The sequence below is a fragment of the Podarcis bocagei genome (assembly GCF_964188305.1).
Source record: "Podarcis bocagei genome assembly, chromosome: 8".
Lineage (NCBI taxonomy): Eukaryota > Metazoa > Chordata > Lepidosauria > Squamata > Lacertidae > Podarcis > Podarcis bocagei.
In genome coordinates this window covers 27,816,843-27,839,206 of record NC_138133.1, presented here as the reverse complement: position 1 = coordinate 27,839,206, position 22,364 = coordinate 27,816,843, and the positions used below count along the sequence as shown (strand labels likewise).

Below are 22,364 nucleotides of genomic sequence, written 5' to 3'. Positions count from 1 at the left end.
GGCAGCAGCAGGAAACATGGCTACCTGTAACAGAGCAATGGCTGGCCATTTTTGGCCCAATGGACTCATTCATTCTCCGTCAGCTCCCTGGGGATGCATTCCAGTGGTGTGTGTGGCCAAAAGTGGGAGTGGTCAGCCCACACTCTTTCATGTATACAAAACACATACCGTATTTTTTGCCCCATAGGACGCACCGGCCCATAGGATGCACCTAGTTTTTTTGGGGGGGGGAATAAAGGAAAAAAAATTATTCCCCCCCCAGGTGCGGGGCTGGGGCGGGGGAAGCCCGAGCTTCCCCCAACCCCAGCCCCCAGAACAGGCTGCTATCCACTAGCCGTGGGAGAGTCGCGCGGCTCTCCCACAGCTAGCGGAGCGCTGCGCGAAGCCCGAAGCTTGGGGCGTGCTGAGTTCTATGTGCAGGCAAGCTCTCCGCTAGCCGTGGGAGAGCTGCGTCTCCCATGGCTAGCGGATAGCTTCCTGAAGCCTGGAGAGCGAGAGGGGTCGGTGCACACCGGCCCCCCTCGCTCTCCAGGCTTCAGGGAAAGCCTGCATTTGCCCCGTAGGATGCACACACATTTCCCCTTCATTTTTGGAGGGGGGAAAGTGTGTCCTATAGGGCGAAAAATATGGTACACAGGATATTTCCAGGCACACAGCCACTCCCCTCCATCAGCTGAGATCACCCTTCCCCATATATGAAGATCTGATTACTAGCGCAGAAGTGATTTACCTCCCCATCAGGGTATGTGGGAGAGATGTTTAAACTTCCTCACCCTCAAGTGCCGTGTCTACTGTTACGAGTTTTGTGGGGGAGGTAGTCTGAATGCCTGAAACCCCCCCCCTTCTAATTCCTGGACCCCACCCCCTTCTAATTCCTGGATCCAGCATGGATTCAATTGCTGGAATAGCTGGGCCAGCCTTGGCAATCAACTGGGAGACAAGCCATTAAGAAAGACAATGGGGAAGGTGATGTCCCATTCAGAAAGCCATTGAGAAGGCAAAGACTGTGCCAGATGGCAAATGGATGAGGCCCCTCCCTCTGCTCAGAGTTAGTGAGAAGAACAAAAGCCAGGGTTGGAGTGTAGGATCAGCTGGAATGTGTCCTGGAGGGAAAAGGTTGCAGTCTGGTAAAGGCGGCAACCTGGGAAGAAGGTCTGATTGAATCCACAGCTGTAGATATGGGAGAAGCAACACCCTCTTGGGGTGTTGTTGTTGTGAACCCCTCCATCACAGGCTCAGATCGTATATATATATATATAAATAAACCATATATCACAAAGTCACCACAGTTTCCATTGTGTTTCATTTCCAAAAGGAAGCACAAACACAAAAGGAACCCCTGGAATCTCGCAGCGCTCAGAAATTGGGGTGGCATGCAACATTACTTTATTTATTTATTTTCCTTTTCTCCACCCCTGCCAAAATCAGTGGGTTCTTGAGAGAGAGGCAGAAAAATTTGCTTGGAAAGCCTGATCAGTCCCCTGGCTCCGTGGTTAGCCAGCTGTGCTGTGATGTATCAATAGGGCCTTAGAATACACTGGAATAACAGGCTATGAACACACCATGCCCATTTAAAACACATTTTCCCCCTCACCCAAAAAAATCCTGGGAACTGTTGTTTACTAAGGGTGCTGATAATTGTATTTCTGTGAGGAGTAAACTAAAGTCTCCAAGATTCTTTGGGAATTATTTGTACACAGCCTATGTGTGCTTTTGCTCTTCCAAAGCAATCTGGGTCTATTGGATAGAAAGGTGCTATATTCAATCATCCAGTTGTATTTTTCCTTCCTAAGGCTTTATTGTGTATCATCCATTCAAAGTTGAAGCAAAAGGACAGTGACATAAACCTGATGAGGCATTATGTGGGTTGCTCTGTCTGGACCTAGACTTTCTCAAAGAACAGCCTTTAAAAAATTTGGCATGATTCATGCTAACCTTCCTATTTTCATGAAGAGTGGGGTCTTAGATGCCAAGGGTGCAAGTGGAACTGCAGGTGATGGAAGAAGGCGGACAAATTAAGGAATCAGTCGTTTCAGAAAAACCAGGAATGTACCACAGAGAAGCTCTGTATTAAGTTTCAGTGAGATGGAGACCAGAGGGGATGTGGGGAGGATAGAATCCTCTTTCACTGGGAACCTTTCTTCCTTTTTAACAGGGTTGGGGAGTCTGTGGCCTTCTAGACATTGCTGGGTGGCAAGGTTGATGGCAGCTGACCTCGAGTGGAACGATTTGGAGCCCAATTTTTCCCCATTTATTGGATTATCCCCATATCAAGTAAACCCAAATTTACAGGGGAAAGCTATGAAAATTAGATGGGAAAGCAAACAGCTGCAAACACGCAGACAAACAAACCCATAGCATTTTCTCTCATTTTATTCCCACAGCAATCCTGTGAAGAAGGTGAGGCTAGGAAAAAGTGACTCTCTATTTGAAATAAACACAATTCAATGGTGCTTAATTTTTGCTGGATTTTGCCCCACCTCAACAAATACTGACAGAGGCTGGTATTTTTCTAAGGGAACTGTTAATATATTCATTGCAGAAATGAGCAACTCCTAACGCCAGCCTATTCGTTCAAAAGAGCAGGTTATCATCGTTCTTGCTGTGCTTGACAATTCCTATCATTTCTGCTTAATTTTAATGTCTGTGCGGTACTTTAGATACTCTACTTTCCATGAGAAAGATAGAATAAGGAGGTCGCCCACAAATGAGATAATCTGTTTGGAGAGAGCTGACCTAAGAAAGAGATAACAGAGATGAAAATTTCTTGACATTTTTATGAACTCATCATTTCTGCCATTTAATATATATACTGGGGAAATCCTATTTCCACTGATTGATTACTTTAATGAATAAATGTACTGCTCTCTCAATGATTTGGTGTGTTGAGCAGATTAAATTCCCTTTGCTGGCAGAAAAGGAACTTGCATGAAAAGGATTTGAAGACATGTTCCTTTTCTACACGCACATTTTTTTAAAAAAAATGAAATCAGTCTAAATCTCAAAATGCTTTGATTTGTACTTCTTTTCTAAACTATTACCAGTTATCTTCTCAATCTGGTGTATTAACTGCATAGTTAAGTATTATCAATAACTTTTTTTAAGTGACTAGTATATTAATTGTGCGATCTCATACATAACTACTTCATGTAGGCTTAAGGCTGCAGTTCTGTGCACACTTAGGCTGCCATCATAACTCCACTTACCTGGGAGTAAGCACCATAGAATTCAAGAGGACTTACTTCTCAGTAGACTGTGAGAATTGCAGCTTTGGTAGACATGAGAAAACAAGATCATTCTGCATTTCAAGTAGAAATCCTAACCCAGCCCTCCAAACCCATTTTCAAGGAGCTCTGGAGAAATGTGAAACATGAAATATATTTGAAATTTCCCTTCAGGAAGGAGGTATCAGAATGAAAAGCAGGATGCACATTCAGTGAGGAACCTCAACTTGACACCCCTTCACTACCATTGAACACAGCAATTCAAAGCTAAGAAATGTTAAACAAAACGGAAAACCCAGTCCATTTGCAACACAGTCTTTTACTCCCAACCACGGCGCATCACTAGTTTTGTTTTATCTGTTTTTTTTAACATATGCACCATTTTTCCATCAAGCAATGTGCACAGCAGTGCATGATAATGAAACAAAACAATACAGTTTGTTCAAAAACGCAGTCCTACTCTGTGAAATGCAGATGGCAGAAGCACAGTGCAAACCTAAGCAGGTTCATTCACAAGTAGGTCCCATTGTGTTCCACGGGGCCTGCTCACTAGTAAGCATATTTAGGACTGCATTGGAAGCGGCCTTGCACCAAGTCAAACCATTTGTCTATCCAGCTCACTACTGTACTACTGGCAACAGTTTTCTGGGTATTCAGGCAAGTTTTCGGACTGCACCCTTAAGCTCTGAATTCATAACCTTTGTGGACCTCCTTGTTCATAAGCCATTGTTTGCATAATCTGCCGAACCACCATTTCATGGCAAAAGAAAGGAAATAGTAGCAAAGGAACAAACTGCTATATACTTCCCTTCAGTTGATCCTCAAATAAGCCATTCTGCGCAATGAAAGGCTCTCAAGAAATAAAGGATTTTCTTCGCCTTGTGCTTCCCTTTTCAGTTTGCCATGCAGTATCACATTCTGTCCCCAAAATGCATCATACTGTATGCATATGCTGATGTCAATAGAGATGTTTTCCTTGGCTGTGGTTAATGTCAGCTTGGAAAAAGAGCTCTGACAAGCAGACACAGTCTTAAATTCATAGAGAGAGACACAAATTCAGTTGTCCTTATGCAAGCTGATAGATTAAATATAGATTTGCACATAGCGATCATGTCCACTATGATGTTTTTCGGTTTGAGAGAGTTGTTGTGCTAGGAGGTTATATAACAACTAGCATGGGCCAAAATCTTGAGCTTTTTTTTTTTTAACCATCCTGTCTCCTGTCTCTGTGGAAAAATAAAATTACTTTGATAATCCAAACTGCTTTTTTGCAATTTACAAAAACTCCTGTTGTATCCTGCAACTGTAAATTACGAAAAGCAACATCGTAAATAGAGCTCCCATGAGACTGCGTTGGACTTGGGCCTGGGAGATGAGGGCTGAAACCCATATATTGCAGCTCAATCTGGAAACTAATCAAAAGACGACAGACATTTTTTACCCCAGTTTGGTATGATGGTATCGTTCATACAAATATACAACACCTTTGCAGATCCTCACCACCATTGACAATTATGGCTGGTGTAGATAGACAACATACCCTCCAATATCCCACTGATCAAAACTGGGAAGCTCATTTTTTGGTCCTGAGCTTTTGTGGGCAAACAAATATGGAACTCATTCTTCAAGTGTTATTTTTCTAGAAAAGGAGGTGCTGGAACTCTCCATGAACACCTCCCTTGTTCTCATATAATGGAAGTGGCACCCACCTAAGAGATGTCAAAACTGAGTTCCAGTGAGTTCTGGCTGGGGGGGGGGGGCTGGCTACAGCCTATATGGTTGTGAAGTGAACCAAGGGAGAAACCAGCCAACACAGGTTGACGACCTGGTTCATTCTACACATGGATCGGATGCAATGATAATAGTGTGTCTTTCTGATCCCCTAAAATCTAGGGCTATAAAGAGGTCCCTTAAATGGATTTTGAAGCAGAACGAATCACTTGTGCAAACAAAACTAAGGCAAAACTTAAGGCAGAACCTAATCACTCTGCTGGTATCCTGAAAGCCATCCTCAAGCAGTCCTCACTGTAGTGGTCACATGAAGCCTATCACATGAAGAAAACTGGCACACTTTAGGGTTAGAGCATGAGCTGTGAGGGGACACGGGTGGCGCTGTGGGTTAAACCACAGAGCCTAGGGCTTGCTGATCAGAAGGTCGGCGGTTCGAATCTCCGCGACGGGGTGAGCTCCCGTTGCTCAGTCCCTGCTCCTGCCAACCTAGCAGTTCGGAAGCACGTCAGAGTGCAAGTAGATAAATAGGTACTGCTCTGGCGGGAAGGTAAACGGCGTTTCCGTGTGCTGCTCTGGTTCGCCAGAAGTGGCTTAGTCATGCTGGCCACATGACACGGAAGCTGTACGCCGGCTCCCTCAGCCAATAAAGCGAGATGAGTGCCGCAACCCCAGAGTCGGTCACGACTGGACCTAATGATCAGGGGTCCCTTTACCTTTACCTATGAGCAGGAAGTCCACGCCCATGCACTCAGTGGCCTTGGGCAGGTCCCTTTCCTTCCCTCTACCCTGCTGCGGCGGTGGCCCTACTTACAAGGTTGCTGTAAGGAAAACTTAAATATCGAGCACTTCTGAATTCTATGTAACACTTATAAATTATTGTTATTAAATTAAAGCCTAATGGGGGCAGGGAGACCAGTGTATTAGAGAATGGGTGCTAGTATTGCATGTTCAGGCAACCCCCCATTTTAAGGGGCAGCGTTGAGGTCACCCCTCTTCCTGGGGCGAATTCAGAACATTGGAAAGACATTCTGTTGCAAAAATTTCACGACAAGCTGCCATCATCTCCCGTGGGGCAAATCCAGGAGCCTCCTTGCTGCTGAAGATGTGCCAATGGACCCTGCCTCAGGTGCTGACAGCACTTCTTTAACACATCCGCGTCTCTAGCACAAGTCTCGTTCACAACAGCAGCTGCTACTGATCGAGCTGCTGGTTAGAAGTCTCTCCCTCCCTCTCTCTTGGCTAAAAGGCTTTCGGAAGCTTCATAGACTGGTTTCCTATATGGAGAGATGTGGACCGTTTGCTAGTATGCAGTGCACATTCAAGATGCCTTGATCTCAGGATAAGGATCTCAGGTAAGACAAAACTGGAAGTGAAAGACGTCTTGTCATCTGGCAGGCCCTTCCTTTCAACATTGCAGATTAGATTGGGCTTGAATTTATTTGCTGCCTTTCCACAAAGTGAATCATGTTCAAGGTGGCTCACAAGGTAAACAAGGGGCAATAAAAGCAATTTTTAAAAAGCAGTAAGCATGTATGTGTATCAGCAATATACATAAAAATCAAATAATTTATTAAAATAAATAATCATTAAACAAAAATGTTGTTCTAGAACGGCAGGTCCTTAGGAACCTCAATGATTCAGTCAGTTCAAGCAAAAACTGCAGTCTTTTTCACACACACCCCCAAGTTTGAAGTCCACATGAAAGTGAGCAAGAGCAATATCTCTGTGTTTAATTGTATGGAGGTTGAGGCTGCAATAACACAGACTTAACCTAACACAAGCCTCATCCACAATGAAAAGCCTGAGTAAATATGCAGAGGGGAACAGCCACAACATTGTTTTTAAAACGTGGAGGTTTGTTGGCTGGAGAGCAGAAGCGAGAGATGCAAATTATTCTGGGTGGGCATTATAAACATTGGGATTGTGGAAAAAATAAATTAATAATAACAAATAAAAGGGAGGGTGGAATGGGGCTGTGTGTATCCAACTGCTACGGGCCCTTTATTAAGCTGATTTCTAGCCCCTTCTGTGCAAACTTGAATTCACCTTTAACTATAGTAATAGAGATTAAATTTGGTACAAATTCAGCATGAACATGGGAGAATTAGCCTGGGCTATAATGTCTGGAAGTCGGCACCAGCTGTTAATTACATTTTTATTCCCCACTTCCATCTTATCCTGTGAGGTGGGTTAGGCTGAGTGTACAATTCATGCTCTTTCCCACTGCCAAATCTAGCATTTTATTTATATATCTGGTTGCTTTGGCTCCCTGCAAAGACTGAAATGCTGGTTATAAATCACTACTAAGATGCTTTTTAGGAATCGCTGATCCAGAAATAAATTGCATTCTCCATGCACACCTGTCTGTGGAAAATACAACACAGAGTAGAATGCACAATCACAGCAAGATAAAATGAAGATTTTCTTCTATAGGGGGACTTGAACTCATCCCAATGGCAAAGGTTCAAGGGTTGTATTAGCAACAGGAAAAAGATTTGCCCTAATGTATTAGTTTCGAAAGACTTTCCTTTCATATGCTATCCAACTTTGTATTCTTGATTTATAATTAAATCTCCAATACCCAGTGCAAACCGAAAGCGCATGCAGGCAATATCTAGCTGCATTGTTTAGCTTTGGCCTTAATTGGCGAAGGCTTCTGCAATGTTTGAGACTCAAAGCTACATTGACAAAAAATTATGGTACAGCTAACAGCAAGATGACACACTCAAAAATTCGCTGGCAAGCAAGGCTCATTTTAACAGATCCTACAGTGACATCCATAAAGCTGTCAGGCTTTCTCCGAAGGACAGTCATATCCGCTTCATGTTTCATGCGCCAAATTAATTGTTTCTGACGTTTAATTTATAACCTAAGGTACTTTCAAGTTAAAACTTGACTATGATAACAGTGGATTAGAGTTGCGCTCTGTTTGACAGAATAGATATTTCAAGTTCTTTCCACTGAGACTGAGGGTCCTGACATGGGTGTGTGTTGCACGCGCATGAACCCATATAGCAAGCATGCTCACAGAACACGGATCCCTCTAAGCAAAGTGGAACTGCACCATCGCCCTCCCTCTCCGAGGCATGTTGCCATCGCCATGCTTTAATCATGAAGCTCCATCTACTGGAACAAAGGAGAAATGCACACCAGAAAAAGCTCAGGTGCATGCCTGCATTGTTTTGCAGTCCAAAGAGAGCATGCTTTTAACATGAATAGGTGGAAATCCAAGAAATAAGTCGTCTACATTGCAATATACATCATGCTGAGCAAAATGTCAAATGCACTGTTTACTGGGGGACTGCATGATACTGACATGACAAGCAGGATTATTCACAAAAGATAGCTACATGGCAGTCAGTGGAGAATTTGACACTGACTTCAGCACTGGCATTTAGATACAGATGGATATAGATATAGATATAGATATAGATATAGATATAGAGATAGAGATAGAGATAGAGATAGAGATAGAGATAGAGATAGATATAGATGATATAGAGATAGAGATAGATATAGATGAGATAGATATCGATATAGATATTTCCACTTATAAAGATTTCCTATCTAAACAGAAAAAAAAGTCCCTAGAAATATTAGGTGTATTTAAATGACTAATCAGCAGGTCTGTTAGATGCTAAGCTCCAGATATTTTTGAAATTCAAAAGAAAGATCTGCTACACAATATATGATCATGTTTTGATGGTGGCAGAATAGCAGGAAATTGTGCTGGACTGCAATGTTCTTTTGGCATTTGGTACCAGAATATGGGGTCATGGGGCATTCATGTAAAAACTCACATTATCAGTCAAGGCTGCAAAAGAATTTGGTTAAACTGGATTGCACATGGTTTCTGTGTACTTCAATGATGATAAATGATGATGATAATAATAATAATAATAATTTATTCCCCATGAGGTTCTAGGGTGTATTACAGTGTAAAAATAGTGTTAAAATCAGCTAAAATAATTTATATTAACAAACCTACAATATAACCAATAGCTCATCATGTATTTTTGGAAGACAAGTTGGGATTGTTGCATCTGAACAGGGTCAGCACTCACTCCTTGACCTAGGTGGAATCTACACACATATAAAAAACGCTGTGAAAATGCTTTTTTTAAAAAAACATTTTGAAAAATAAATTGAATTTTGCATAGCTCACTGTCGCCATCTAGTTTCACATTTGTGTATTGCATTTTACAACACATTTAAAACATTTTATTTGCAGCTGTGTAGCTGAGCCCCTAGTTCACATCATCACAGTAAACCCTAGCCCAAGTGAGAGCAGCAAGCCACAATCACTGGCCTAGTGTTACATCTGAACCAGGGATCATGGTTTGTTTTGCTCAAGCAAACCCCAATTGATATTGAGCAATTGAACAATGAATAAACCTTGGCTTCACATTGTAGTCTGTTTGGATCAAAAAGGACATTTACAAGGGAGAAGCATAGGCGTAGTTTGTATTTATGTTAGGAGGGCAGGATTTATGTTGGGTGGGGGGGGGGCAGAACTGAGCTATTTGTGAGGCGATTGATCAGTTGGTATTTTTTCTTTTTACTTACTTGGTGGGGGGGCAGCTGCCTCCCTGGCTACACCCATGGTCCAGAGGGTATGCAAATTTAATAAAACAGAACAAACCACTCCGTGATCCTCGGATGGAGGTATAGAAATTTAACAAACAAACAATAGTGTGCATGCACATGAAAGCTCATACCAAGAACTAACTTAGTTGGTCTTTAAGGTGCTACTGGAAGGAATTTTTTTATTTTGACTATGGCAGACCAACACGGCTACCTATCTGTAACTGAAACAAACAATAAACAGTCTATAAGTTGAAGAATCATTAATACACATGTGGTGGCTATGCAAGCTTGCAAAGAAATTTTGGGTAATGGTTTACAAGGGATTTTTTAAAAAGAAGTTTAGATTCACCTTCCGTAAGATGCTAGAAGCCTTCCTATTAGCAAAAATAGGGGAAGATTCCAAAGAAAGTTGAAAATCTATTCCTTTATGCAACAGCGGCCACAAAGAGTAGCCTATACAAAGTATTGGAAGGAGGAGGCAACTCTGACCAAAGAACAATGGTTGCATAAACTAATAGAATTTGCAGAACTGGTAAGCTTAACGGCAAAAATAATAAATTGGGCAAAAAATAAGGAGCGGGAGAGTATTTAAGAAGAGACGGTGTCATGATTCATTTCCAGGCGGGATGAACTTGACTACTTACTAGCAGTGGACAAGGCAAATGAATAGAGAGGAAGGGGTGGAGATTTATTTGGGGATGCAGCGATCCAAAGAATATGAAACAGAATGTCAGTGAAAGAGAAGATTGGGACAGTCTACTCACTGACTGGGCACGTAAATCCATGCCTATAAATGTGTGCAACTTTAAAAACGAAAACAAGCAAGCAATCTTCTGAGGACGAGGAGGAGAAAGGTCTTATGGCATAATCCAGTCCCTTCGTGCATCTCCTTCCATTGCAGGAGATCTGGCAGCCTCTCGCTGGAGAGATGCAGGCTGCGTTTGCTGCCCCGGCACACGCGACTGCGATGGATCCTGCTTGGTACCCTTGCAGGCTGGGCTATCAAGGGGCGCGCGCGTGCCCTCTCGCGCATGCGCGCCAACGCGCCCGCCACCTTGCCCACGTCAGTCCTTCCCAGGCGTCTTCTCCGATTCGGCCGGGAAGGGAGACACGCCTCGCGAGGGGCGGGACTAAACAAGCCTCCCCCAATCGCGGCGCAGGCCGCTCGGCTGAGAGCGCCCCGCCCCCCTTCTTCTTCCCTTTCGCCGAAAGATGGCGGCCGCCGTCGTGGGGCCTGGCCCGGCCGCCGAGGAGCTGAGCCTGCTGGAGAAGTCCCTGGGCTTGAAGAAGGGGAACAAGTACAGCGGGCAAGGAGAGCGGAAGGTGAAGAGGGACGGGGGGTGCCGGGGAGGGAAAAGGGGGCTGGAGGTTAATGGAGGGAGGCAGGGAGGAGCTGGCTGCCTTCGCCAGGCAGACCGACCGAGGCGCGTTTGAATGGAGATTCTCCCCAGAACTGGCTTGGAAGGGGGATCCCCAAAGCTCATCTAGTCCAGGCCCCTCTGACAGATGTTACTATGAACTGGGCCGGTGCCAGGATGTTTTGCAGCTCTCTAGGCAAAGCTAACTGCTTGCACAAAATAATAATAATTGCTAACTTCGCAGGTGTCTCGTGGGGGGGGCACCCGAAATACACACACACACACACACACACATATATATATATACATATACATATAATTTTTATTTATTTTCCATTTAATAATATAAATTCACATCATTCTTACCCACTTTACCTCCCTGGCTCTTTAAATCTTATTGACTTCCTTCCCTCCCGGCTCATGGCTTTCAAAATTAACCTTTACTGTATATATCATTGCAATTTGCACGTTTTCCAATTCTAATTACACTCATTACAAAATGGCTCAAATTTTAAATAAATATAGAAAGGTAGAAAATTTCTCATTACAAGTCTTCAGGCAATCCTGCTGATGATGTTAATTGCTTACAATAATCTTTCAGATATTGTATAAATTTACTCCAGTCCTTTTGGGAATACTTGATCATGCTGATTTCGGATTTTTCCTGTCAGCTTTGCCTGTTCTGTAAAGTTAACCCGACAATATTTGATTGCCTTTCTCAAATGCGAAAGAAAACGCTAAGGCACACAAATCCTTTTGAATAATCTGTGAGCCTCTAAGGTCCCTCTGGGGTCTGCGCCCTAGCTAGTCTCATGATAACACAGGCGCTGTTTATTAGCAGTTTATTTTGGGGCTGTGATTTGCACTCACCCCACTGAGCGTGATGGGACTTGCTTTCTGCCCGGACGTGCACGAGGTTGCGCTGGAAATGTTGTCAGAGGCTCTGCCCGCTCTCCCGTTGCCATTCATTTTAAATAAAAACTAATCTACACGGTCTTAAATCTATGGATGGCTTCTCATGCACCTTACTCTTAACTGCTTCCTTCTCTTCACTGGGGCATAAAAAAACAACAACATATGTTTCTGTTGTATGGCTAGGCCTTAAGAAAACGTCTCAGCTTCTGATGTTACAACTTTGGAAATGAAACATTGGTTTTGGGCTGTGTCTGTGGATTGATTCTCTCCAGGTTGGCTTCTTTGGAAAAGGGAGTGAAAAGGTTATTGATACACATTCATCAGAACTGAGTACTACAGTTAACAATTCCATTGAAGGGGGTGTGTTTTAAATGTCAGGACACTCTTCTTATATTGGATAAAATGTGGTCTTTTGTGAACCCTTCTCCAAAATATGTTAGGTTGTTTTTAATAGATTATTTCAAACTTTCATGTGCGTACTGAAATGGTTCTTTCTGGGCAACCCTTAACCATGTGGTGGTGCTGGATGTATATGAACTTGAACATGGTTCTTGCTGATAACCCATGGATGCTCCTAAAACTATAATAAGTAACAGTAATAATTTTATTATTTATACACTGCCCATCTGGCTGGGTTTCCCCAGCCACTCTGGGTGGCTCCCAACAGAATATTAAAAACACGATAAAACATCAAACATTAGAAACTTCCCTAAACAGGGCTGCCTTCAGAAGTCTTCTAAAAGTCAGATACAGTAGTTGTTTATTTCCTTGACATCTGATGGGAGGGCGTTCCACAGGGCAGTTGCCACTACCAAGAAGGCTCTCTGCCTGGTTCCCTATTACTTATTTTGTAGGGAATCAATAGCTGAAATACTCCATATTGGACCCACTTGTATTTGAAATATTATGAAGCAAGGCTTTGGTTCCCCTTGGTGTTATTTCTCTGTTCAGTTTTTCAGCTTTCTTTGTGTGGGTGTGTTCTGCTCAAAATCATAAAAACAAAAACCATGTGTAGAGCCTTATAAAACTGCATTTCTTCCTGTAATCACTTGAGTCTAGTCTTAATTCATTTATTTTTAAATGGGATTAATTTCCAAGAAATTTAGTTGGATTTTTATTTCACACAAGGTAGCTTTTCTTTTATAAAATGGAGTTTGACAAGATGCCTTGCAGCAGAAGTTCAGATATTGTTCTACATCTGAATAACTGAATTGGCTTGAATTCCTTCTCTTAGACTCCTGTACTACAGATGAACAATGGCCCCAGTCTGACAGGACTGACAACTATAGCCATCCATCTAGTCAAGCAAGCAAAGAAGGAACAGCTGCTTGGGAGCACCACAGAAGAGAAAGCAATAGTTCAGCAGTGGTTAGAATACAGAGTAACGCAAGTAGATAAGCAGTCCAGTAAAGAAGATATTCGACTAATTTTGAAGGTAAGAGTAACAATTTCTCACACTGAAAGTTTGGATCTCAAGGTAGCATAATTGCTGGGCTGTTTCCAATTAAGTTTTACTCAGAGTAGACCCACTGAAATTAGCCGTGTGCTTTTTTTTTGCGATATGAACTGAATTTAACAAGTGGCAGTTCATATATAATATCTCTTAAGGTATTCATGGTAGTTGACTATCCCATTGAAATCAATGGGATTTAAATGTGCGTGGCTTCGGCTGCATAATGCTCTGTGCTTAGTACCAAATTTTCAGTCTGATTTTACAGTTGTTCTAATTCTTAGTTATTGGATTGTGTGACTTTCCTCTTGAAAAGAGCTGTCATTCCCTGGTAACCAGTGGAGGCTGCCCAGTGGAACCAGGAGACAGACCAACAATAGGTAGGGCCAGAGTCAATAGCAGCCGGAGCCAACTAGTTCTGGTTGTGTCCCCATCCTCCTCTTTGCTGAATTCTGCAAAGGTAGCACTGAGACGAGAGGGAAGCTGACAGCCAAGGCCACCACCTGAACTCATTGTAAAGAAGGAAGGAGGCAGGTGGGGACTGGTGGAGAGCAGTCTGAACTTGTTGAGGCAGTGCCTCATTAGCCCTTATGGATCATCCTCCACTACTTTTCTTCTATCCTTAGTTCACAGCAACTACCGTATTTTTAATCCTATAGGACGCACTTTTTCCCCTCCAAAAATGAAGGGGAAATGTGTGTGCATCCTATGGAGCGAATGCAGGCTTCAGGAAGCTATCCGCAAGCCCGGTGGGAGTTCCCGCGGGCTCGCAAGGCTTGCGGGCAGCAGCCCGAAGCACGGGGCACGCTGCACAGCGTGCCCCGGGCTTCGGTTCCCTGACCTGTTTTGGAGGCTGGCGGTGGGGAGAAGCGTGCTTCTCTCCACCGCCAGGCCCACAAGCTTGGGGGACAGCAGGGAGGCGGAACGCCGCCTTCCTGCTGTCCCCCGACCTGGTCTGAAGGCTGGCGGCAGGGAGAAGCGCACTTCTCCCCACCGCCAGCTGCACAAGCTCCGGGGACAGCGGGGAGGCGCAGCGCGCCTTCCCGCTGTCCCCCGACCTGGTCTGAAGAGAGACATTTCCTGGGGGGGAAATAATTTTTTTTTCTTTATTCCCCCCCCCCCCAAAAAAAACCTACGTGCGTCCTATGAGGCGAAAAATTCGTATTCTGAGTAAGGATACATTATTCCTATATATTATAAGGAACTGTTGGGAGAGGAATGGAACAACAATTTTCACTCTGTATTTTCAGTCCCAATCTGCTTTTGCACCCTGAGTCAGCACTGAGCAGAGTGGAAGAACTGGTTGAGGAATTAGGAGGCTTGCCCAGACTGCATATTCAATTACTCTGTAGTGATTGTGCATACATATAAGCCTATCAGTCGTGGTGACAGTATGTGGAAGAGTGTATTTTAAGTATTTTTTTCTGAAGTGCATTCATTTTGTTTCTTTCTAGGACCTGAATTCATACCTTGAAGACAAAGTCTATATTACAGGACACAATTTTACTTTAGCAGATATTTTGCTGTACTATGGACTGCACCACATCATAGTGAGTACAAGCTTGTTACAGCTTTGGTTGGGAGATGCCTTTCTCTTTTCAAAATTTGATTTCCGTTCCTCTGTCAATAGTAACTTCAGAAGAAAAGGGGCATAACGTTTCAAGGGTTTTTCCATTATGTTAGTGTAGAATAGAAAAACGTTTGGTGTTTTCCAGACTGTATTTCCATAATATCAAGGTTATCTGTATCTTATACATCTGGAGCATGACAGCAAAGAGCATGAAAGCACGAATTGGGGTTCTTCCCTCCATCTCTAATACTTCAGGGTGGAATGGGGGCAAAGGACCAGTCCAAAGTCATCCATCTGGAAGTTTGCTCCCGCCCCCCTTAACCTTTGAAAATGCTGTTTCCATATTTTGCAGCTATTACATCAGCAAATAGAACAATAAGCACAGAATAAATTGTATTATTTGAATATTGGGGGTGGCAAAGTTAACGTAAGTAACATATCTTGGGTTAGGCCAAGTTTATGTGATAGCAGAACAGATGAAACCAGAACAATAAAAGAACTCATGGTTGTTTTTTTGTTGCATAGGACAGAGGATTGGATCATGATGATAAACTAGTGAAGAATCTTATTTAGTATGAAATCAAATGAATGAGCCATACTTCCACAATTCAAATTTTGAGACCTGATTTAACAGGTTAATGGACACTATATATTGCTGTTAATCATAATATGTGAAACTTACTTTTTCTTCCATTATTTAGGCCGACCTTACAGTGCAGGAGAAGGAGAAATACCTTAACGTCTCTCGTTGGTTTAATCATATTCAGCATTATCCAGGTATCCGGCAACATCTGTCTAGCATAGTCTTCATCAAGAACAGACTCTATAATACACATTAAGTGCTGTGTTAGGATTTCCTAGGAAGTGAAAAACGTCCTTTAGAATGACTAATGTGCAAGCCTTGGTTTCTGCCATTTCCATATGTGAAGCTGAACAGTTGGTGCCTAAGGTAATAAAGTTGCATTGAGTAGCTGTCTAGAAATACGGACTTCATTAACACAGTTGTTTTGGCAAATTTCAACAAGTGAAATGTGAATCAAGCTCCTTAAAGTAGAACATTTATTTTAACCATACAGATACATAGGAACTTAGCTTTTATCGTATGGAAAAGTATAGAACTTTTACTGCAATATGTCAGCTGTGCTATTGGTCTGAATTGTATCATGCATAGTACTCCCTTGTATTTTTCTCCTATGAATGTTTACACTTGTTTTGTAAAAAGTTAACTATGAAAAAATATATTGTGCCAATAATTTTGAAGCAGAAGCCAAATGTATTGGTAGCAAATCATATTTATGTGATAAATTATTTTAAAAGCCCTTGTTTTTATTATTTATTTCTAAGGGTTGGGGAAGATAGAAATTGATACAAAATATTAAAGTATCAAGGGTGAATTGAATAAGAAACTAATCTTTTAAAAATAAAACTCATACTATCTTAGTTCCACAGAAACTTCTTCATTATATTTTCTGCTATTTTCAGGCTCCTGCCTTTTGCGCCTTATTATTTTCAGGCAGCAACTTATGCCCAGTGCAAACAAATGTCGGTGGTCCTCTCTCTAGTTTAGGCACATTCCGTGTTCAGTAAGAGGAGCTGGTGTTTACATATTACAGAATATTTAGGAATTGTTGACCTGCAGAATGGTTTGCAGGCATTTGTTAATACAGTGGTGCCTCGCAAGACGAAAAACCCGCTAGACGCAAGGGTTTTCCGTTTTTCGATTCGCTTCGCAAGACGAATTTCCCTATGGGCTTGCTTCGCAAAACGAAAAAGTCTTGCGAGTCTTGCGATTTTTTTCGCTCCCCCCCCCTTTTTCTAAGCCGCTAAGCCTTTAATAGCCGCTAAACCGCTAATAGCGCTAAGCCGCTAATAGGGTTGCTTCGCAAGACGAAAAAACCGCTAGACGAAGAGACTCGCGGAACGGATTAATTTCGTCTTGCGAGGCACCACTGTAAACACATCTCTGTTGGTAACCTGACTGGTACCGGAATAGGAAGGTACCCAGAAACTCCATGTGCATCATTCCTGACCTCCTCAAGAAGGGTAATATACACAGTGGGTTGCATCGAACTGCTTGAATGGAACAGACTTTATCTCCTGCCATTCTAACAGGTGGAGGCCAACTGTATTAATTTGCAGAAGCTGCTACATACATAGTGTCCATCATTATATAGTAGATAGCGTGAGACCCACCACTTTATCCCTTTCTTAGCTGCTATTATTGTTTTATTTAGAAGCATTGCATTGGCCGGCCCCATTTTAAGTAACAACAAATATTCTGCTTTGCTTTTATGAGAGAGCACCCCCCCCCAATAGTTGGATAGAATGAAGAGCATTAACTTAACCTGGGGCTTTAAATCACTGTTCACGTTTGATGAGAAATGTATTTATTTATTCCTCCTTAATGTTATCCTTGCTATGCACCGACCGGGATGAAATGATTTTCAATCCATTGTCAGGTGATTTTCCACACCTTGTAATGGGTTCAGACATGTGGCAATCTGTCTTGGTTCCGTCTGGGATGAAACGCTTTGTTTTAAAGTGGCAGAAGAATAAGAATCTTCCTATGCACAGCAAGGGATATGGCAGTGCCATGGAAAAGTACGAAATTCAAAGAGTGATCTCGAGGTGTCCTATGAAAGTACCATTTATATATTTACATACTGTTGGGTAAATCACTGCCTTTCAGCCTAACCTAACTCTCAGAGTTGTTCTGGAGATTAAATGAGGGAGAGAACTATGTGCACCATCTTGAGCTCCTTGGGGAAAAAGGTGTGTGTGTGGGGGGGAATATAATAAACTTAAATATGCATTTATAGCCATGCAGTCTCAAAACAGGTTAGCTACTATTACCGTTAGTAAGATAATACTATTTCTTTGACTTAAGCAGTACGGATACAACTTTGCCCTGTACCATCACTCATAGGAGTTAAGTCGTCAGAAAACAAAAGATTGGGAAGAAAAGTTTTAAAAGGTTTTTGCCTGCAGGCAGGACAGCTGCTATCTCTTATCTTTTCTAGTGATAGTTTCCATTAAATTTATAGGGATCTATTATCCTGCTTTAAACCGTCCTGGACTGGCCATATTTCACTTTTTATCTTTTTTTTGTCATAGAATTAAATACATATTCAATCCTATCTCATTTAAATTTTTAAAAATAAAAGAAAAACTCCCCTGTTTCTATGGACTTTTAACCATCAATCTAAAACTTGTAGAAATGTGGCAGTTTAATAGATTGGTGGCTTTTTAACTTTTGCCCTTTGGAGAGCAATATTTCTTGTCGGCATCCATAATTAGACAAGCCTGCTGTTCTCCATTATCAGAACACTCCATTTCAGATATCCTCCCTACACTTTAAACACTTTTCTGTGCATTAGGAACCATAGTGCTATACTTCTGATGTAGTGAAATGAAATTATGTCCTTTCAAATAAATTGGGTCAAATCTTTTATCACAAAGTATAAGAAAGTACCCCTGTTGTATGCTTTTTGAATATACAGATTCTTGCACGCACTCTCACGTACACAACCTTCGCATTCTAGCACTCCATGTCATGTGTGGTGGATTTATATCATTAGCTAGAGCCCCCAAGCTTCAGAGTAATGTAGAAAGAAGTTAAAAGATTGGAGAGGGAGCTTGATTTTGTAGTGATTGCTTGTTACCGCTTTGCCTAGTGTTTCTGCAGGCGTAACTTTTATTTCCTGTATGGGTAGTGACTGCAGTCATTTCAGCTGCTGCTGAAGAGAGCCTGGCTCATCCTTCACTCCCCATAAAAAAAGGGGGAGGTTGGTAATTTTTTATTGTGGTTGCATCTTAAGGATTCCCCCTTTTCCATTCCTGTGTTACCTTGGCCCCCTTTAGGAAGATATGGAGCCATTAAACTTTCCATTTTATTGGATGAACTAAATCTCTTTCAGCTTTTTCCAGTCTCATGATCTAACGTGACAGCTCGTCGGTGATGTCTATTCCACTTCAAAGAGGCAGGTAGCCTAGGGCCAGCCAGCTGTATTGTGGATTCCGTGGATTTGGCTTGCTGTTCCTGCTGGGTGTCATCTGTCTTCTTAGTCTTGCAGTGGATAATTTTTGTGCTCCCCCTAACATCATCTGCCTGAGCAGTTCCTGCCTGGCAGGCCTGTCTGTCCAGGTTGAGCATCAAATATGGTAACCGTATGACTAATCTGACAAGGCAACTACTCCAAAGAGTGCAGCCCCAGGCCTGCTCTGACCAGGATCATCATCACAGCCCACAAACTTCCAACAATCACGACCACGGTCTCAGTCTTCCATCACAGATGCTGCCCATGGACTTATTCTGCTCACGCAATGTATGTCTCCCTTTCTGCTCACCCCCCCCCAACCCCTCTCTTAAAGGCTGTCATTCCAAATCTTTGTGTGTCGTGAGAAGTCTGCCTCAACAGGTTTGGGTTTCCCTGCCTGTTGCCAGCATTTGACTCAAACACCGCCACTTGGATGAAACAATCCTTTAGTGGATTATCATTGCTAGACAGCCTGTGGGAAAAATGACAGGACTCGGCATGTTAATCCGAAGATTTTACAATCCAGAAAGCCGTTAACACTAATCATAAATGGCAAGATGATCCCTAAAAGAGAAAGCGGGTTCCCTAGCAAGGCAAAAGTGACACAATTTGTTTAGTAAATCTTCCCCAAAACTCTATATGATGACTACATATGTTGATTTTCATGCTCAGAGCCATAAATATTCCCAGAGCTTTATGACTTGATGACTCTATCGTATGAACTGACAGGTACAGGATCTGCAAACGCTGCCTTTTTATAACTACTGCCTGCTTTCCTTTCCATTAGAAAGAAAAAACCGCTTCAGTGACTAAACTGTGACAAAATTATGTGAGCATACAATGCAAAAAAGCAACAACCTGAATTGTGCACCTGTTCACCAGACCCTATTTTATGAAAGCAAAATTTGTGGCTTTGAAGGCCACCTGTTACAAAACTGGCTGCCATTCAGTTCAGTTCTGTAATTCATACATTGCATTTCCCCCCACTGCATAGAAATATCTCTATAGAACAAGGCATTTAGACTATTGTGTATGAAATGTAGGCTGCATGTTTGGCTGTATGACTGCAGGAGTCATACACTTGTGCCAAAATAGCTGTTCGCTATCAGAAACATATGTGCTCTTTCCTGTAGGAAAAATTATCTCTGTGCAAGGGGTAGGGAAACAGATATGAGACACCTCGACATCTGACAATTGGTTGCAAGGTGAAAGTCCTGTCTTTGGATATGAACTGGTGCTAAAGTCTTATTTGGTGATTGGAGCAGATAGGAAGGAAATTCTCAAAGCAGCACCTGGAAAATTATTGACACTATATTATTGATCAACAACATTATGAATAACCCAGTGGATAGTGCTGCGACAAAAGCACACTACAGAATAGCCGTAGTTGTGGGCAAGTAGCCAATACCACCTGCCTACCACTCCCCTCCAAAGCCTGTTTTTGCTAAATCACTTCACAGGTGACTCTAGTGTACCTTTCTGACAGCTGCCTTTACACCTTGGGGCTCCCTCTATGGAGGGGAAAACATGGGTATAATACTGCTTACAGGGGCCTTCTGTGCAGTTCATGCAAGTGTCCAAGACAACACCAGCCCCAGATTTTCTTGCTTCCTATTGCACTGCCCTCACCATCAGAATTTCACTACCCACAACCTAAAGAGATGCTATCTACATAAACCATGCTTCCTCTGTACAGCTCATTGGGTTAGGTGAAAGGGAAGTTGGTGCAATATTGGTGTTTGTGTGTACAGTGGAGGCTCGGGTTGCGAACGTGATCCATGCGGGAGGCACGTTCGCAACCCGCAGTGCTGCGTCTGCACACACGCGGGTTGCAATTTGGTGCTTCTGCGCTGTAACCCATTCCGGTACTTCCGGGTTTGGCGCGGTGCACAACCTGAAAACGCACAACCTGAAGCATCTGTAACCCGAGGTATGGCTGTACAGTATTTGGCTTTTTCTACAGCTGTTCTTGATGCTCTCTCTTTATGGTTCTGGTTTCCCAGTGTGCCTGAGGAAAGATGGAGAAGGAGGTGGCTAGGCAATCAGCCTACACCTTAAATGTTTTGAGCGACAATCTAAACAATCAACAATGCTTTTTATTTTATGACATGTTTTTACCGTCTATCGAGGGCAGATTCACACCATACATTCGGAGGACACTCAGAGCACATTTAAAGCACATGAATTACCACAAATCATTCTAGAACCCTATAGTTTTCCCCTCACAGACCTACAATTTCCAGTACTCCTAATAAACTACAGTTCCCAGGGTTCTCTGGGAGAAGTTGTAGATAGGTAGCCGTGTTGGTCTGCCATAGTCAAAATAAAAAAATTCCTTCTAGTAGCACCTTAAAGACCAACTAAGTTAGTTCTTGGTATGAGCTTTCGTGTGCATGCACACTTCTTCAGATACGAGGTTGATGGACTTCCATTTCATGCGGCTCAATGTGGTGCCTTCCATGGTTCCAGTAGTAGATAGGTAGCCGTGTTGGTCTGCCATAGTCAAAATAAAAAAATTCCTTCTAGTAGCACCTTAAAGACCAACTAAGTTAGTTCTTGGTATGAGCTTTCGTGTGCATGCACACTTCTTCAGATAAGAGAAGTTGCACATTGTAAATGAGCATTCAATGTGCATTGAGTTTAAAACCCTCTTAAAAGGCTTTCAAACTGCTTTAAAAAAAACTGGTAAAAATTTAAAATACAAAAACAAGCCACGTGCACTATCACCCATCAACAAAGGCTGGGACCCCTGACCATCAGGTCCAGTCGTGGCCGACTCTGGGGTTGCGGTGCTCATCTCACTTTATTGGCTGAGGGAGCCGGCGTACAGGTTCCGGGTCATTGGTCAGCAGGATTAAGCCGCTTCTGGCGAACCAGAGCAGCGCACGGAAACGCTGTTTACCTTCCCGCCAGAGCGGTACCTATTTATCTACTTGCACTTTGACATGCTTTCGAACTGCTAGGTTGGCAGGAGCAGGGACCGAGCAATGGGAGCTCACCCCGTCACAGGGATTCAAACCGCCAACCTTCTGATCGGCAAGTCCTAGGCTATGTGGTTTAACCCACAGCGCCACCCGCGTCCTAAGGATTACCAGGGGGTATATCGCATTGAAGTCGGTGCCACTTCTGAGTAGACAGGGTTAGGGTTGCACTGTCAGGCATCCAAACAGTTAGAAAACTTGCATTTAAAAAATGAAAAATAGAGCTCCTCCAAATTAAAAGCAGCATTTTTACATTATAAAGTCGGGGAGGAGATAAATTAGTACAAGAATGTAAAAGTAAAAAAATAAGAACACACTCGCACACAAACACAAAGGGATCTAGCTATCTTATTCCAGCTGGAGGCTGCTTTCTTCTTAACTCTTTAACACTAACCATCATGACAGCATTGAACGAGCATATAGGCTTGGGTGACGTCACAGCGATCGACCCCCCCCCCTCCTCCCGCACTCGGGCTGCGAACTTCCCCGCAAAACGAAAGCGCCTCCTTGC

The 22,364-nt window shown here is 42.8% G+C and overlaps 1 protein-coding gene and 1 long non-coding RNA gene across 2 annotated transcripts; both read left to right on the top strand.

Annotated features, from left to right (window-relative positions):
- Positions 1-10,708: 10,708 nt before the first annotated feature.
- EEF1E1 (eukaryotic translation elongation factor 1 epsilon 1) lies at positions 10,709-16,154 on the top strand. Its single transcript, XM_081206681.1, has 4 exons — positions 10,709-10,865; positions 13,050-13,250; positions 14,720-14,815; positions 15,537-16,154. Exons 1-4 carry the CDS (start codon positions 10,755-10,757, stop codon positions 15,672-15,674), a joined length of 546 nt encoding a protein of 181 aa, XP_081062807.1. The 5' UTR covers positions 10,709-10,754; the 3' UTR covers positions 15,675-16,154.
- Positions 16,155-16,793: 639 nt separating this feature from the next.
- On the top strand, positions 16,794-21,582 carry LOC308594021. The gene is made up of 3 exons (XR_014011232.1): positions 16,794-17,823; positions 18,753-21,142; positions 21,471-21,582. It is a non-coding gene; the product is annotated as an uncharacterized lncRNA (long non-coding RNA).
- The last annotated feature ends 782 nt before the right edge of the window (positions 21,583-22,364 follow it).

What these genes read in the sequence shown, in the direction of transcription:
- EEF1E1 (XM_081206681.1), top strand. Translation starts at nt 10,755, where the DNA reads ATGGCGGCCGCCGTCGTGGGGCCTGGCCCGGCCGCCGAGGAGCTGAGC. An exon ending in GCGGGCAAGGAGAGCGGAAG is followed by an intron (nt 10,866 to 13,049) that starts GTGAAGAGGGAC and finishes TCCTTCTCTTAG; the next exon opens with ACTCCTGTACTACAGATGAA. An exon ending in ATATTCGACTAATTTTGAAG is followed by an intron (nt 13,251 to 14,719) that starts GTAAGAGTAACA and finishes GTTTCTTTCTAG; the next exon opens with GACCTGAATTCATACCTTGA.